Source organism: Dermacentor albipictus, chromosome 4 (genome assembly GCF_038994185.2).
Source record: "Dermacentor albipictus isolate Rhodes 1998 colony chromosome 4, USDA_Dalb.pri_finalv2, whole genome shotgun sequence".
Classification (NCBI taxonomy): Eukaryota; Metazoa; Arthropoda; class Arachnida; order Ixodida; family Ixodidae; genus Dermacentor; species Dermacentor albipictus.
This window is the reverse complement of record NC_091824.1, coordinates 61,299,413-61,318,446: the sequence shown is the minus strand read 5'-3', so window position 1 is coordinate 61,318,446 and position 19,034 is coordinate 61,299,413. Positions and strand designations below refer to the sequence as shown.

At 47.5% G+C, this 19,034-nt stretch overlaps 1 protein-coding gene across 2 annotated transcripts in view; it reads right to left on the bottom strand.

Moving 5' to 3' along the window:
• The window catches only part of LOC135896422 (lipid droplet-associated hydrolase-like), a 103,004-nt gene that overhangs the window by 8,837 nt on the left and 75,133 nt on the right, over window positions 1-19,034 (bottom strand). For both annotated transcript variants that reach the window (XR_010562701.2, XM_065424795.2), the window contains exon 3: window positions 2,690-2,844. Coding sequence is in view for 1 of the 2 variants with exons in the window: in XM_065424795.2 (XP_065280867.1) it covers window positions 2,690-2,844 (155 nt within the window). In the remaining variant the exon portion in view is untranslated. The remainder of the gene's footprint in view (window positions 1-2,689; window positions 2,845-19,034) is intronic.

Here is a 19,034-nt window from a genome sequence, read left to right as displayed (position 1 = left end):
TAAAAATATATTTAGCACCTCTCGGCATTGAGTAAGCGAGAACTTTTTCGCTTTCTTTAGCAGCCGAGTTTGTATGAATATGATGAAGCATTACATCTCACTTTCCGCACATCGCGTATGCAGGGTGCCCCAGGTAACTTTAGCGAAACTTTTAAAAAATATGCAAATAACATGTCGCTGGACAGAATCAAAGTAAAGTTGTTTGTGTCGCTTGGAGATACTCAGAATATTTTTTTTGCATTCTGCTTAATTAAATCATTAGTATTAGTAATTAATCAACTTATCAAATGTTATAGTTAGAAGAAAAGTGTAAATGAGAAAATTGTATAGCAACATCAATATGTGCTACATGAATATTTTTAAGCATGAAAGAAGCCCGCGAACACACGAAAAACTACCGCACGACTGGCCGCTCGAGACTCCCCCTTCCCACTTCCCCTCCCCCCAGGTTGGGCACAGAAATACTGAAAGCAAGATAATGGGCCTGTAATTCTTGAGATCTTTAACATCTCCCTTCTAATAGATTAGCCTAATGTTGGCATTCTTCCAGCTCTCTGGTACACTTGAAGTCGCGAGGCATCGCGTATAAAGGGCCACAAGCATTTCAAGCATAATATCCCCTCCAACTTTGAATAAATCGAATGTTATTCGGTTTTTCTCCTGTCGCTATTACCCGGATCATGTCTTACAAGGCCCTTCTAACTTCATCGCTAGTTACAGAAGGAGCCTCTGTATCCTGTTCGTCATTACTTCGAATGAAAGTAGCGTGGCTGATCCGAGTACTGTATAGGTCAGTATAAAATTCTTCTGCTGATTTGACTCTGTCATCGAAATTACTGAAAACGCTACCCTGCTTATCTTTCCCTACATACATCTCGTCCTGTCCTATGCCAAGTTATCTTCTCACTGATTTTATGCAGCGGCCATTCTTTACTACTTCCTCAATTTTTCACGCGTTAAAATTTAATATATGCCTTACATTATTGTTGCTGATCATGCAGTTTAACATTTCAGCGAGTTCTGGCTGATCTCTCTAGTTAGACTCTTTCATGTCTTGTCTTTGCTTTATTAGGTCCTTTGCTACTTGGGAGAGCAGGGTTGCAGGGTTGCATTGGTGTCTTACCTCCCGCTTCGATTGCTGCTTCTAAAATCAGCCTAGTTAGAGTTTTATTCATTACCTCAATGTTATCTTCATTTTCCTGTTCTAAAGCTGCATATTTGTTTGCGAGAACCCGTCTGAATTAGTCTGATTTTGCCCTTATTCTGTCTAAATTGGCCTGATTCTTCTTGACTTGTTTTACTCTTTCTCGCTTGAACTTGAGAGAAATGCTAGGCTTCACTAACCTATGGTCACTGCACTCTACCCTACCTAACACTTATACATTCTGCACTATGCTGAGATCGGCAGAGAGTGTGAAATCTATTTCATTTCTTGCTTCTCCATTAGGGCTTAACCAGCAAAAGCGGTTTTTGTCGTGATCTCCCGCAGACTTCCGTTGCACGGATGCAAGGAAAATTATGTCAAGGCATAGTGGCATGTGTCTGGCCTACTCCTGCCCGCATCAGGCCGAACGGGTAGCCCTTTTAACTCGTTTGCCCCCTTCAAGGAAAGTGAACGCTGTTGTAGACTTTCATTACGCTTTATCCCACCACCTTGGCAGAAAATTTTGGTCGTTATCTCGGTCGTTTTCCTCAGGACGGCTCTCCATATCCTATGGTCACTTATAGTGTATCCTACGGTCACAAACAGGGAGCTCACGATGTCATTGCAACGGAACGGTGGCGTCATCTGTCACCACTGCGGCGAAACACAGCGAAACACGCCGCACGTTGTCGGATGGCCCCACCGTTCCAGTCCAGAAAAATCGGCTCCTTTTGAGCTTTGTCGATAAGAAATTACGATTGCCTTGTATTGGCGTTGCTACGGACAGCATTCCCTCGCTCGTGCATCGACGCTCGACACGTCAAATCTGTGACTCCGTTCACTCATACAACGCGCGTTAGCTTCACATGACTTCACTTTATGTTTCCCTGACGGGTGTGACAACCCTACGCGCATCTGTCAAGAGCGATGGCAAATAATTCAACGGAGCTGGAAGCTTCTGCGGCAATACACCTTGGTTCAGGGTTGAAATAGTCCTTTCTTCCTTTTTCGTTCAAGTGCGAGCGTCGTTCGCCTAGTTCATTCTTTGCAAGATATTAGCTTTTTGCCCGTGTGTAAAGCGTCCGTAACTTTTGTTGTCGTATTCATGCCTTAATGGCAATAATTGTGTCCATCACTATAGGTACGCCTTCACCCTCAGTAGCTCTTCCTCAGCGAAATGTTTAAGAGTCCATAATCTTTCGCATCACGCCTCCCTTGCGCTCCGAGGCGCGTAGCATTGCGAACGCATGGGCTACGAACTTGACGGATGGCACAAATGGGCCTCTGTTTTACTGTTCGACGCAACAACCACGGCCTCAGACTCATCCAAATTCCAGGCAGTCTGCTCCATGCTGTTTGTGCGTCGACGAGACAGAGCGCTGTGTGTTGTGTTTACTTAGCTTTTATACATTGTCTATCTGTCACACTGCTTTTTTATAGTTATGAGACCGCCTCGAACTTCGATGGCCCTAGTGCCACCTTCGCTAAGTAAAATATTCTGCGTGTACGTATACCCTAGCAGTCGGCAATTCTTAAGCAACTCACGTTGAGGTCCGGGGCCCTCTTGAGTATCTCGAGGACCATGTGGCACCCGATGGAGTGTCCGACCAGGATGAGCGGCGTCCCGCTCGGAATGTACTGCTTGATGAAGGCCATCTTGTGGCCGATCTGGCCGTCGCACGAGTACAGAGTCGGATGATCTGCGGGAAAAACAGCATATGTTTCCGATCAATCGACTTAGACTTTCACCGTCAGGCTTACAAGACAGTCATGTCTTGCAAAATAAGGACCGTACCATCACAGTGTGATCTAGAAGGACATTTGCAAGTGCGGTGAATTGTTGAAATATGAGCGTGCAGTAAGCTTTTATTTTCCAGATATTGTCAGCATATGTAAAGAAAGCCACCATCTAAGGGGTGAAAGACTTGCAACATTCACTCTTGATTTCACAGTGTTTTAAGAAAATCATAACACAGGCACAAATGCTCTTTCATAGCACAGGCATCATAGCACAATCATAGCACAGGCACAAATGCACAAATGCTCTTTCAGACAGAGCGAGAAAGTTAATCGCGATATGGTCAACATTAGAACTTCGTAAACTACCGAAGCGCACCGAACAAACACGCAATTACCTTCGGTCAAAATAACTTTAATTTCAGAGCAAACAAATCTATCCAATAGCTATATTATACATTTCCGACAGCGTACAATTAATGCGTTGAATTGCAACAACATGCCACAAAAAGTCGATCGCTTTTTGCAAGCTCCAAGGTGTAGATCAGATCAAATTTCCTGGAATTTGTCTTATGTGCCACTGGCCTTACATTTACTTACATCAACGGCTAGCGAACCGGTGAAACCGTCAAATCGCAGTGAAAACTGCTGAGTCCTCACTGCCATTCGGGGATCACGGAAAACAGCGTGACGCTAAAGTACTTAAACGCTCTCTGAAATTGATTATTATATCATCGGTGCGTCAGTGCAATCAAGCTAACGTCAATTTCAGTCATCGTGTGCCACCGAAACTTCTAGAATTGCCAACCTTTGCTAGCGCTAAACCACACGGTGCATTCTGCACACGAATCGCGTGCGTCGGCATCAGCTTGGTGCACGTTTGTGGCACTAGCTGCACGACTTCTATGCAGTAGAGTCAGGAAACATCGTCGTACGCGCACGCACTCTTGCAAACTTATCAGCCAATCAGATTCCTGCACGGCGCATTTGGATCACTTTAATTTTGGAATCCTACGCAAGATACGCCACGGCCTGCCTGCCCCGGTTTTAAGGCTAACATGGTGGCAAATTAATTGATCAGCGCTTTCATCCACGGCTTGCCCGATTTTATTTCATTCATTTAATTTCATTTCGTTAAAGACCCTGTAGTAGGGGTATTACATAAGGAATTGGGATACAACATATACAAACAAGTGTTGTAATGCATTCAATTCTGCAAATAAAAAGTTTTTACATATTGGACAAATTGTGCAGAGCAGGTGACGGCAGCGACTTGATGAGGAAGGGCATTCCATTCTTTACGTGCTCAATAGAAAAACGAGGTTGAAAATGTATATGTGCGTGAATGTAGTTGTGCTACGTGCTGGGATGGCCAACGCGTCGGGACCGGCGCGTCGGGGGAGCAATGTATTGTGAGCGACTAACCGCCGAATAGGAAAACCTGTGGACGAGGGAGAAGGGGCAATGCGGCGATGAACGGATAGAAGCGATCAGGAAGAATCTTTTTTCAAGTATGATATGCTGACGTTGCAAGAGTATCTGAAATTAATATACCTGGAGGCGCGACTTCGAACTGCCTCGAGGGCATTGACGAGATATGCTCGATGCGGATCCCAGATGGCAGATGCGTAACCGAGTTTTGTTCTTACCAATGTTCTATAGGCTAACAATTTTACATGCAATGTAGCAAAGCGAAGGTGACGTCTTAGGAATCCTAATGTTTTGTTAGTCGACGAATAACATTAGTAACATGGGCGTTCCAGGTTAGGTCATTAGCCAAGCTTACACCTAAGTATTCGTAGGATTCTACTAATTCCACGGTGACGTTACCAATCCGATAAGAAAAGCGAGACGGGCGATGATTACGGGTAAATGAGACAAGTTTGCATTTATTAGAGCTGAGTGTCATCAGCCAAAGATCACAACATTCTTGCACCCGGTTAATGTCAAATTGAAGAGCTGTTTGGTCACTGATGGTATCGACTGCGCGGTAAATAACGCAGTCGTCGGCAAACATACGTATATGGCCGTACACATGCAAGGGCAAGTCGTTATAGTAAATTAAGAAAATAAGGGGGCTAAGGACTAACCCCTGTGGTATGCCTGATGTGCCTTGTGCAACGTTATAAGCGTGGTTATTATGAGACATACTGCGAGCGGTTAGTTAAAAATTGTTCAAGCGAAAGAACAAATGATAAATGAAAGGCAGGGAGGTTAACTAGGACTGAGCCCGGTTGGGTACCCTACACTGGGGAAAGAGAAAGGGGGAAGGAAATATTAAAAGAAGAGAAAGTCCGCTGGGGATACCGATCAGTCACTCAGTCCGCATCACAGAAGGTGACTCAATCCAGTAGCTTTCAAATCTCGCAGCAGCGTTCTTGTAGCCTTTTGTTGCAGCGATATGCGAGGCCATGGTCCCAAGATATTATTCAAGGCTAACGGTTATCTAACTGATTTAGACTTGTGGTGATGCCAGGTCTTTCATTTTCTAAAGATGGGCAGTAGCTCACTACATGTTCTATCGTCTCTTCGACACCGCAGGCATGGCACTCGGCGCTATCAGCCATTCCAATCAAACACATATATGCATTGATGAATGCGACGCCTAAGCGTAAGCGGCACAGCATTGTTTCCCCTTTTGGCGGAAGCCCAGATAACAGAAGCAGTTCTATAGATGGGTCGAGGGGATGCAATCGATGTTGGGTAAATTCAGGCGCGTACCACTTCTCCAATATCATACGGTGCGCTAGCTTGCTTAAGTGTTGGGCTGCGTCAGTCCGCGATAAAGGTACAGAAACAAGGGTTGCTCCTTCATGTACTTTCTTAGCAGCTTCGCCAGCGAGGTCGTTGCCGGAAATACCACAATGATCCGGCAGCCACTGAAACACGAAGTCAAGTTCTTTCATGATCACATAGTGGTGCATTTCTCGTATCTCCGACACGAATTGTTCAGAGGACCCGCGACAGAGAGCTGACAGAAGACATTGTAAGGTCGCCTTCGAGTCGCAGAATATTGCCCACTGATTAGCCGGTTGGTTGTTAATATAATCAACGGCACCTCGGAGGACAACAAGCTCCGAACCCGTTGATGTTGTCACACATGAGAAATCTTGTATCGGACGCTTACTGATCGTGATGGTATAACCACTGCACCGGTGGAGCTGGTCTGAGTGGAAGAGCCATCCGTATACATGCGCACTCGGTCAAAATAGAAAGTGTGCAAACAATTCAGAGCTGCTTGCTTCAAGGCCAAGGTAGGCAGGTCAGTTTTCTTTCTTATCCCTGGAACCGTAAGACGCACTTGGTGTTGTTTTAAACACCACACAGCTGACGTTGAAAGTGCTGAAAGCCCGATGGTAGGGAGGCACCATGGATGCTGACCACGTTGGAAAATGACGCCTATGGCAGTCGTTCTGGCAGGCAGGCAAGATAGCTTGATTGCATCCGTGAAACAAAACGAACATGGGCCCTAAGCGAGTCGGTGCTGATGTAAGTCGTGATCGGGTGGTCTTGAGCCATTATAACGGTTCCTTCTGTTGAGGCGCTCCGCGGAAGGCCTAGGAAAATGCGCAGTGCCTATGCTTGCACGCTATGAAGTTTTCGAAGATCTGACTTGCATGTTTTAGCAAGCACGGTAGAGCTATAGCGTAGGAATCCGATAAAAAGTGCTCGGTACAACTGTAGCATGGAGCCCACTGACGAACCCCTTGTTTTGCCGGCGATGAACTTGAAGAGGTGAACAATGTGAGTTTCAAGTGAGAAACCTGAAGGCTCCAAGAGAGGTCCCGGTCAACAATGGCACCCCAAAACCGATGATTTTTCTTGTAGGAGATAGGCTGGCCATTGATGCATAGTGAATAACGAGACATCGCTTTTCGCGTAAAAGCGACTAACGCAGATTTTGCTGTCGAGATGGTAAGGCCTTGTATGCAATGATAGTCAAATGCCTGTGTTGCTGCTTTATGTAACCTTGCGCTCAATTGTTCAAGCCATTTTAGGATATCGGGATAGAAATGCAAACGAGGAAGTCTTAGTAATGGGCGTTGCTGAGGTATATTGTCAAACGCTTTGGCGTAATCCAAAATATAGTGTCTGTTTGTACGTTACTTTCAAAATTAGCGTGAATGTCATGAAGAAATAGTGCAAGCTATGTCTCGCAACACTGGCCCTTGCGGAACCCGTGCTGTAAAGGATGAAAGAAGTTGTTAGCGTCTAGAAAGTTCATAATATGAAAGTAGATTACATGCTCCATGATTTTGCAGGGAACACTTGTTAATGAGATGGGGCGGTAATTTAATGGAGCATTTTCGTTACCAGATTTGTAGGCTGGAATAAATTTCCCCGCTTTCCACTCCTCTGGCCTGGTGCCTGTGGAAAGCGACTGTGAAAATAATAGAAAAACGCTGCAGAAATATGTTTCCTGGTTTTAGTAGTTTGGAGCTAATGTCACCGATACCAGATGATGAAGACAACTTAATATTTTCTATTACAGATAAAAGCCCACGTGCTGCGAATGTGATGGCTGACATGTGGCATCGTATATTTGTGGCAGGTGGAGGTGGAAGTGTCCCCATTTCACTGGTGAACACCGAAGCAAACGCGTTGTTGAACATGTTAGCGCATGTTAAATATGTCACTGATTCACACAGCTCCTTAGTAAGAATTTGATACGCGTTCCTTCGGGGTTTATTCACTGACAGAATTTTCTCGGATTAGTAAGTAAAATGGTTGGCAGGTCATAGTGAAAAAAGTTTGCTTGGCATCGCGCATTCCGATTAAATATACACTTTCGTCAGCGTAATATTTCTCACATGGAAGTGAGCATGCCTTAACTTTAGCGTGGCGATAGAGGCATTTTTTAATTTTCTAGTCGTTTTAAGGATCTCTTAAGCCATGGTTTTTGTTGATTGTACTGAATGGTTATCCTCGGAATAAATGAATCCTTTAGTTCACATAGTTTGTTTTTAAAGAACAGCCAGTTATCATAAATCGAAGGCTTGTTGTGGGACAGCAGCGCACATTCCACTGACGTGTTGAGAGCAGTAGTTATCCATGAGGACAGCTGCTCGTGGATGACGATAGCCACGAACACCTGCGTGGCTAAGAGCAGCGGGTTAGTTATCTGCATTGTAGTACAGCAACCGAGCCCACAGAGCGCTCGACAATCGAGGCTGCTTTATACATGGCGAGAGATCGGGTGTAAGTGCCGATGGGATTCTGCACAAGGAATCCAGCATCCAGATGTCGCATGGTGGCGCTGACACAGATGAGGTTGCGCAGCAGGTCCTTATGGCGCAGGCGCCATATGGCGTACACGGTGACCACGTGCCGGCTTCGTTGATGTGGGGCAGCAGCGCCCATTCCATTGACGTGTTGATAGCAGGAGTTATCCGTGAGGACAGCTGCTCATGGATGACGATAGCCACGAACAACTAACTGCGTGGCGAAGAGCAACGGTTTAGATGTTGGATGTCTGCATTGCGGCACAGCAACCAAGCCCACACGAACTGCGTACGTCGGCAACAGCCGGGTGCAAGTTTCTGACACTAGCTGTATGGCTTCTATGCAGGAGAGTCAGAAAACATCGTCGTACGCGCAAGCACTCTTCCAAACTTCTCAGCCAATGAGCTTCCTACACGGCACATGTGGATCTCTTGAATTTTTGAATCCTACGCAAGATACGCAACGGCCTCGTTGCTGCGGTTTTAAGCCTGACACGGTGGCAATTAATCGACCAGCGTTTTCATCCATGGCCTGCCCAATGACCATTTGCGGCCTCTTCTCTTTGTTTCTTTCTTTTCTTCTTCTTTCCGGCGAAACAGTTTACTTCCACTGTTAAGGGAGTTTATTTACCCTTCCTTAATATTTTATTTCATCTTCGTTAATTCGATTACCATTATTTGCCTACTTCAGGTGTTTTGAGTCCGTCCGTCCGTCCGTCCGTCCGTCCTATTACGCCGGCACAGTGGCCCAGGTTGTCGTTCCAACATCTTCGTCGTTCCACTGACGCCAAGCCCTTTCACCATTTTATCGTAATTAAGCTGTGCTCACCCAACCGTGATTGTCTACGTTGTCATGCGATCGCCGTCATTGCGTCGTCGTCAGACACCAGCTATCATGCACCAGCGTCGTCATACCGTCATCTTCATTCCGTCGTGATTATGCCATCATCGTCAGTCCGGCTTCGTCAACCATCTTTCGTTATACCGTCCTCGTCACTCTATTGTCGTCATATACCGGTCGTCACGCTGTCATCATTACATCATCGTCGTCACTCTATTTTCGTCATACACCCGTCGTCACGCTGTCATCGTTATATCATCGTCATCCATTAGGAATCTCCATATCACTGTCGTCATGCCGTTGTCGTCACACTACCTTCGTCACTCTGTCCGCGTCATTCCAGTTTCGTCCCCTCATCCTCATCACTTGTCGTCATCATAGAGTCATCGTTATGCCACCGTGCTTATGGGTAACCTTCACAGGCGAGTGCCATAGCCAAGAGGGACGATACTGATGTATGCCGCAAATCGCCGGAGCAACGGCATTCTCAGAACAGCCACTACAGATGGCAAATACTCGTGACTTCAAGACATGGCATGTCGCTGATAGCTCGAATGCTAATCGAACTAACGTTCACACTAATCGTGAGATTAGCTCTGCCGTATTTCTTTTTCTCCCTCTCTATTTCGCTTTTGCGGCGTGAGAAACTCGTAATGGCGCCGAACGGCGAAGGTGTGCCCGTCAAATCGCGCCGGCGCTGCTTTTTGCGTAATGTGAGTGTTGTAATAGGCGGCGGAGGCGGTGCGACTTCTAGTGCCGGAAACGCTTCAGGTTCACATAAGCGTTTACAGCCTTTGGCGATCCTACAGGCAGCTTGGTCGCCATCCCTTGTGGCGGTTACACTGTGTTGCGCTGCCGTCCTGTCGAGCCGGATCAAGCCGCACCGAGCAAGCGCGGCAAGTGCCGTTCTATCATCCTCCGCGACGCTACAGCGGAATAGGCTTAGATCGCTGTACACGCCGTAGCTGCACACAACCAAGGTCGCCCGAGGATGAATCAAACGCTTACCGCACGTGGCCCAGGCCAGAACACGGCGAGAGCTGCGAACGGAATCAATCGGCCGTCACTGACGGTTCTGGTTTCGTAATCGACGGGCCACGGTATACGAAAGAGGCGTGCAGAGCGTGACATCATGTAGGCGGCGGCGCTTGCTCATCGCCGTAACGTGAAGCCGCGCGAACAAGCCTATGCGCGCGCACTTCAGGCAATTACGCAACAAACCTGGCTCGCGTGGCAATTCGAAATCATAATAGCGGAAACCGTGACGACACGAAGGTTGCTAAGGCGCACAGTACGGCGGGGTATGCACTCACAGTTATTTAGTAATCTGTCGAAATGTACCAAATGCGTACATTAAAGCACGAGCAGATAATAACTGAGCAGAATACCTGTTATACAAGATTACATGGATGTGCGACGTGTAATCGCTCTCTAACCGTTGCAAAGCATGGAGTAGTGCCAAGTGTGCGTTCTGAAGTTAGAATTTTGCCACTGTTACAAATGCAGGTGAACCTTGAAAACTGAACAACGTAATATAGTCATCTCGATTACTCGAGATTACTCGAGTACATATCTCGAGTAATCGAGATACCCATGATCTCGAGTACATATATTTAGATCATAGATCACGAACGGCACGGTTAACAGTCCCAAAAATAGAGTGGGTAATTTCTCTTCCTAAATTTGATGACGATTCCCACTATTTAATTGTTCTAAAAAACTCAAGTCCATGTTTGTGAAGATATTCCAGCCCTCTAAGGTATTACTAAGGTAGTATTAAGGTATTAAGGTATAAGGCCGAAAAAGGGAACGTCTTGATATGGACATGTACTCCTCTCCTTGATAACGCACGTTTGGAAAAAGCTGCAAGCACAAAGTAATGGCGAACTTCACAGCCGCATGTAATATAGGTCGGATCTATAAGCTCCAATTCGACTAAAGCGTGCAGTTTACAGAATCATAATACGCGTTGTTATTGTTGCGATGTCACGCGAAATTTATTAATTAAGTAAGGATAGTGCAACCTTGGTACCTTAACTTTTTCCCTTAGCTTCGCAATTTGAGCAGAATAGCTACAAAAGGTTTCTACACCTTGGTGAAAGCTTTTTGACCATCAGTCGTTAGATATGACCTTAAAAAAAAATAAAGCAAGAAATACATTGCTTTTAAATAGACATCTAAATTGTAGCAGTCAGCCAGCTTAGCCTAGCAAATTATTATTTCCTGCCGCTATTTCCATGACAAAACACTATTTTCATTCAGTTGGCGGGACGAAGTTCCATTAGTAGGGGAGAAATTAAAGCCAAGTTTTCCTGGAGCGTCCATATAATTGCCGTCGCAATAAAATGCAGGTGCTGGGTTGTGGAGGTATCCTGCTGGGCTATGATGGTGTAAACATTACAGTCATCCATAGCCTGAAGAGAGCGCCTGAAGCTGGCGTCTCAACAGCGCGCTGGTCTCGTATGCAGAGGGCGCAAGTAAACACGAGCCATCAAAATGGCCCCAACGCGTGCACTTAGCGTCGAGGGCACCCAGGCCCGAAAGAAGCGCCGCGCGGAAGGGGGACGCCGAGGTGGAGCCGAGCGGAGTGGTTGGCTCTGCATGGAGCTCCGTGATTTTCTATCTTTTGACCAGTTTTTCCTACGATGTGCTGAATTTCGTATGCAATACATGATTCGGGAACATCTAAGGACTCTGCACACACCAGCGTTAGCGGTGAGCCCTTCGTATTTTCGTAAACACGGGCCAGGACGTGCCCGCCACACGTGTGCGGATTGCTAACACTAACGCCGACTACGGCGGCGGTGGCTGCTGCGCGGGAGACGCCGTGCGCGCTGCCGCAACAGATGGAGACGCCGGCTGCGTCCGCAGCTGCGACGCCCACGGGGGCGACGAACGCTACGACGAGCACTCCTAAACCAAACTACATTGAAGCTTCAAGCTCGCACGAACCACTAAATGTACGAGCGACGCTCTCGGACCCGGACCGGGAACACATGGAGTACCAAGACACCGACGAAGGGGATGGTATCATCCTACAAGACACCGATATGCCCGTCACACGCGTCGGGCAGGAGGAGGACAGAGGAGACTGGCAAACGGTGTTAACTGTTCGCCAGAAGAAGGCTCTCGCTAGAGCTGGAAGGAAAACCATGGGAGCAGGGGGTGCCCACGACTCGTCGAGCCAGCACCTCGGACCAGCCAAGAAGCCGCCGATGAAGAAAAAGCCACGACTCAACAGACTACCTCCGTTACCAAAGGAAGACTTCAAAATAATAGTCCGACCACATCAAGGGCTACCAATTAAAGACTTGACGGCTCCGCAGATTTCCGAAGCGGTCATCATGGCCACACAAGGGAAGGTGAGAGGGGAACACTTCCTTTTGCGGCTAAAGCCAGGATCAAACATCTTTATCATATCTACCCCCAAACAAGAGGTAGCAGATATAGTCAGGAAGATAACGACGCTCGTTATCAACGGCAAACAACACGCAGTGAACGCTTATGTGACGGCCGGAGAAGACACAAAGAAAGGTGTAGTGCACGGATTTGCACCGCACACGAGTCCGGAAACACTCCAAGCCAACCTGCGCATCAGAACGCAAGGAGTGGAGATACTACGAGCGCGCATGCTTGGGGAAACAAAGACAGCGGTCATTACTTTCTATGGCCCCATGATACCACGCTTTGTCTACTACATGGGAGGAGAAATGCCCTGTTACCCATTCAAGAACACCGTACAATTCTGCAACGCCTGCATGCAAACAGGCCACAGAACGGACGTGTGCCCTCAACCCCATACCTCAGTATGCAGCAAATGTGGCACTAAGGAGCCACAGCCAGAGCACGAATGTAAACCCACCTGCTCCACTTGTGGAGAGGAGCATCTTGCCGGTTCGAAGGACTGCAAGAAACGGTACAAACAGCCACGGCAGAACAACAAAACGCATAGGAAGTCTTCCTCCAGACTACTCAAAACTCCGATCAAGGAGTCTGTACCAAGGCCACGGTGGTACGACACGGATGAAACGGACGACGACGGATGGCCACCATTAAAGCGACAAGAAGACCTACCAGCGGCGTCGCCACGACGACAGCGATCCCGATCAAGAGAGCGACGAAGGCGACATAAGGACTCTGACTCTTCAGACCACCCCACTTCCCACCGCCAGCCCATTCTTACAGGGTCCAGGCAAAGATCTCCCACTCCAACAAGGAAGAAGGAACCCACCGACAACAAGGTGAGCTGGGCGGGGATGGTTCGTACCACGGCTCCCATAACATCGAACCCAGAATACCAAAAAATTGTATTAGAAAATAGGCAACTCAAGCGAAGCTTAGAAGAACTTAGGCTGGAAATCGCCGCACTTAAAAGCCAACTCACAGCTAAGGCCGAACAAGCAAAACCCATACATGTGGCACAACAAGAACACACGAAAGCGACACCCACTAAGGACAAAACACTACAACTCCTAGTGCAACAGATGCAAAGCATCCAAAACTTCCAAGAACAACTATACGCTGATTTACAGGGACTTAAAGGATACGTGGAAGAAACGCTAGCCCGACAAAGACCACTGCGTAAAAGAGCGAATAGCAACCCCAGCGCACCGACGGCTAGAAAAGCCAAGAATGGCATAATCTCTGACTCGACAGACGTCGAAAGCGTGATCAACAATGGCCAGTAAAACGCCCAGAATCGTAGACACCGCTGAGATATGGCATTGGAACTGCCGCTCTTTCCAGAGAAGAGCGGCAGCGCTACAGACTTTCATCGATTCGGCCATCAGCAAACCTGATATTATATGCCTCCAAGAAGTAGGAAAGGGTACAGTCAAGCTAAGGGATTACTACACAGTTACGAATCAGCAGTACCCGCGGGTTGCTACATTAGTGCACAAAGGAATAGCGGTGAGCTCACACTATGTCGCTCAATGCGCAACCGAGCACCAAATCATTGAAATACACACATCGAAGAAAGGGAGAGCAAAGACCTTTATTTGTAACGTATACAGTCCTCCCAAAGAACGTCGACCGGACTTTGCGGCAATTATAGAATACGCATTAGGCCACCTGAAAGGAAAAGACAAATTTGTACTCCTAGGCGACTTCAACGCTCCCCACACCCATTGGGGATACCGACGAGATACCCCCAAAGGCAGAAGCCTGGTAGAAATTACAGACAAATATGATCTAGAACTAGTAACTCTCCCACTAACACCCACTAGATTAGGAAATAGCGTGTGCGGGGACACCTACCCCGACCTAACCTTCACGCTAAACATAGCGGATGGGCAATGGAGAAATTTAGACGAAAATCTGGGAAGTGACCACTATATTATTAGCTATTCAATGACCACACCCCGGCTCAAACTACTACCAAAGCAGGCTAGAATCACAAACTGGACGGCATACAGAAAATATCCAATGTCCACAACACCCCCCAACACAGCTGAGGACTGGGCAAAGGAACTCAAAGTCGCGCACGAAGCCACAACACGAAACATATCCATTAACGCGAAAACACCTGCAGTAGACCCACATCTGCTGCACCTGTGGGAGGGCCGGCGCAGCTTAACCAAGCGCTGGAAAACTCAAAGACTGAACAGAAAACTTAGGGCAAGAATAGCAACGCTAACAGAACAAGCAAATGAATATGCCAGAGAGCTGCAAGCGGAAAATTGGCTCCAATTTTGTGATTCACTGAGCGGGACGCTATCCACCGCTAAGACATGGGCTATCTTACGTAGCATGATAGACCCGGACTCTACAAAGACGGCAACAGCGAGAACGATACGCACCCTAGTAGGTGAATACAAGGGTGACACCGATAAACTGATCGAAGCGCTCAGGGAGAAATACATTAACACAGGGGGCGATAGTGCCGAATCTCTCAGCTACAAAGGGCTGAGAAACAAACCTCTAGATGAGCCCGTTACGGTTGCCGAATTGTATGCAGCGGCGCAGGACATCAGACGAAACACAGCTCCCGGAGCGGACGGCATCACCAATGCAATGCTGCGCAACCTCAGCAATGAGCAACTCGGACGACTAGTCGACTACTTCAACAAGGGCATATGGGAAACTGGTACCATTCCACAGCAGTGGAAGGAAGCCACTATAGTCCTAATCCCTAAACCGGGAAAACAGAAAACTATTCAGAACTTGAGACCAATCTCACTAACGTCATGTCTCGGGAAGCTGTTTGAAAAAGTGATACTCACCAGGTTAACTGATTATATCGAAAGTCACAACCTCCTATCGGTGTACATGTATGGTTTTCGCAAACATCTGTCAACACAGGATGTTTTCCTTAGGCTAAGAGACGAAGTAATAAACAACGTGGCGACTGGTGAAGAAAACATAGTGGTGGCGTTGGACCTAAAGAGCGCATTCGACACTATGTCGCATAAGCTCATAATGGAGGAACTAGAAAAAATGGGATGCGGCAAGAGAATTTTTGACTACGTCAAATCCTTCTTAACTGGTAGGACTGCCACGATAGGTTTAGAAGATATACGATCACCCAAGCTCAATCTCCCCAACAAAGGAACTCCACAGGGAGCTATACTTTCACCATTATTGTTTAACATTGGCATGAACAATTTGGCAAGAAGGTTGCATCAAATCCAAGATCTCAAATTCGCGCTCTATGCGGATGATATCACCTTATGGATGCACAAGGGATCTTTAGGCCACAAAGAAAGCACCCTACAAGAAGCCATCAACACCGTTCAAAACTTCGTGGCAGAACACGGCATGGCCTGTGCACCAGAAAAGTCGGAATGGGTCAGAGTCCATGGACGAAACTACCGTAACAGGCCAAACCTACACCTCCAACTAGAGAACCGAATGCTTCCAGAAAAGACAAAGGTTCGTGTGTTGGGCCTCTGGATCCAAAGCAACAGGCGAGCGGATCACACTATCGCGACCCTGAAAGCGACAACGAAGCAAATAGCAAGACTAATAGGACGAATCACAAAGAAAGGGAGAGGCCTATATGAAAACGAAACGATACGACTCGTTCAAGCTTTTGTCATCAGCCGGATAACATATGCTCTTCCCTATCAAAACTTAAATCGCACAGAAATCAAGATGGTGGACCAGATCATACGGTGCGCGTACAAGGTGGCGCTAGGATTACCGGTGAACACCGCAAATGAAAGACTACACGACACAGGAGTTTACAACACCTTTGAAGAGCTCAAGGCAGCGGTTATGATAAATCAGACAGAGCGCCTGTGTCTCACACAAGCCGGACAACAACTACTCACTGAACTAAGATATTCGGTGAAACCGCAATATTGCAGTGACCAAATCCATCAGATACCAGGCCACATCAGGAAGCAAATACAAGCCACACCGATACCAAAGAACATGAATCCCGAACACCACAAAGGCCGAAGACAAGCCAGAGCCAAGCAACTCATCAAAAGCTTTGGGAATAATCAAGAAGTGCAATACACGGACGCCGCTCGGACTGCTAGAGGACACGTCATTGTAGCAGTTCGCAACACCCAGCGGAAAAGAGCCGAAATAACGGCCTCAATAAATACAACATGCACAGCCACTGCTGAAGCTTCAGCAATCGCGATGGCAATCAAACACAGCGACAGCACCGGGCACTCGGCACTGGTTATCTCCGACTCTCAAGCAGCATGCAGAATGTACGTGCAAGGCAGATTGCCACGAATCGCGCTGAGAATCTTAGGCGACGCGCTCCAAGAAGAGCATTCAATCATATGGTGTCCAGGACACGAGGGCATCCCAGGCAATGAGAGGGCACACTCCCTAGCTCGAGAACTCACAAACCGAGCGGGGAACCACAGCCCTTTCCAAGACTGTCCACTTACAGCCCGAGACATCCTCGAACACCAACGTCGCACGAGAGAGCGCCTTGCCCCCCCGCATCGGCAACTGGGGGTACAAGAAGCCCGCGCATACAGACGAATACAGACGCACACCTATCCCCACTTGGGAAGAGCACACCACATAAATCCCACACTACATACCAGCGCTTGTCCATGGTGCGGTGCGTGGCCGTCGCTGCCACATGTGACGTGGGAATGTACAAAAAGACCACGAGAAGCGAACTCGCCTGAGATGCTTGCCTACAATAGGGAGCCGTGGGAGATCCTCCTCGCCCGGCCGGGGCTGGGGGCCCAAAGGGGCCTCTTGGACCAGGCGGAGAGAGTAGCCAGGGTCACTGGTGTCCTGGAATAGGGACCCACCCAACCGCTTCCCTCCCACCCTACCCTTTTCCTTACTCCCCTCTTCCCTCTCAATAATTAATAAAGTTTTTCCACCACCACCACCACCACCGCGCGGAAGAGCAGCGTCTTCGCTACGCAGAGAAACACGGTGCAGACCGCTAATATGTATCTATACAATATATACATACAATTACATTAATTGAATCACGTACAGCCCCGTAATTACATTAAAGTTTAACACTTATGCCACGATGTGATGTGCCATGTGAAACAATAATAATGCTCAACTCTCTCATACATTAAGAACAATGACGCGCCACAACGTCTTAAGCGAACATGCCTCCCTTTGTGTTCGGTGGATTACGCAGACAAACAACAGTGCTGCACGCAAGGCAACGTTTGACATCAACTAGCAACTGTCGTATTGGACTACACTCTAGAAGGAAGTACACATTCGCGGCCAATATTATCGTCAATCAAAGCAAGCAGCATATAAAGCTTCCCTTATATCGATTGCCACAGTGCGTGGGATCTGCATATTTTTTTTTATATATAGGCACCGTTATTACCGCTACAGGTGTGTTAGTTGACGGTTCTGTTCTCTACGAAATTACGCAATGAAACAGGCACTACCTAAATAAAGAATGATAAACTGAAACAATTGTAGCCATTCAAGCGAATCATTCCTTCAATAAGGCGAAGTGCTTCTAAAAGAGCTTCGCTATTTGCTTAACATTGGACAATCATCGTCGATGCTTTCTGCACACTTTTATGCGAAGCATACTAGCCGCACAACCGCGCTCTTCCTTGCTGCGCCGCCGACGGCCGCGTAGCTAACATATGACGTCATAACAGCTGCAAAACGCCTCCTCGGCACGCCAATGGGCGCGCGTCTCCAGCAGAAGCGTGGTGTGTTGTCAGGAACGCCTCCCCGCGCTCCCATTCGGAGGCTCAATTCGTGCGCTCGCTTGCGGCCGCGTAGCTACATAGCCGGGTCTCAGCTCGTGCGCTCGCCTGCATGAGTTGTTTCTTCGTTTAGCCGAACCAAATATAACCAAGCAACAGCAGTTAGCCAGGCTAAACAGTGGTTCAACAACTAAAATTAAGGCAAGTATGCTTCGCATCCTGGGCGTAACCTTAGCTAAGCCACAGCCATTTTTTTTCTTCCGATTTTAATTGAACAACTCTACACGGTAAGGAACGTTATCAAGGAACTACGCGGCGTCGAAATGTAGTAAAAAATATATACATTTCGTTGTTTATTTATTGCTCTTGTGCTAAAAGTTGCACCCCGCAGGAGATATACTCTACTGGTGCTAGTAATTGCTGCTCTTTGTGCATGTGCTGAAGAAATATTTTGTCAGCAAATGAACATGCTGCTTGGGTGCCATGTGCGGTCATGAAATAGATTGCGGATAGAAAGTACAGTGCGATCTAGCTCCAAGGACAACTGCGCTGATAAACAGTTCATGAATCGCGAAGGGCTCCTAGCCTCAAGTTTGCTGCCAGCACCCCTCTTTCCACTATAGCGTAGAGCCGTGTAACCATGTGTTAGCGAGCGTGCAGTAAACAAACACACAAAAAAACTGGCTGTGGCTTAGCTAAGGTTAAGCCCAGGATGCGAAGCATACTAGCCTTTATTTTAACGCGACAGCGTTAAGGAGCTCGTGTCGCAGAAAAGCCGGTGTCGTCGGCGTCGGCTCAGGCGTGCGGCGCTTGCTCAGGCGCACATTTCGTTCAGAAGAACTTCAGTTTGGCCTAGTTGGTATTTACTGCAAATCATATTGACCGCAATAAAGACGGGGACATAGGAGGAAAACACCTAAACAGCACTGTGCTGTTTATGTGTTTTCTTCCTATGTCCCCGTCTTTTTTGC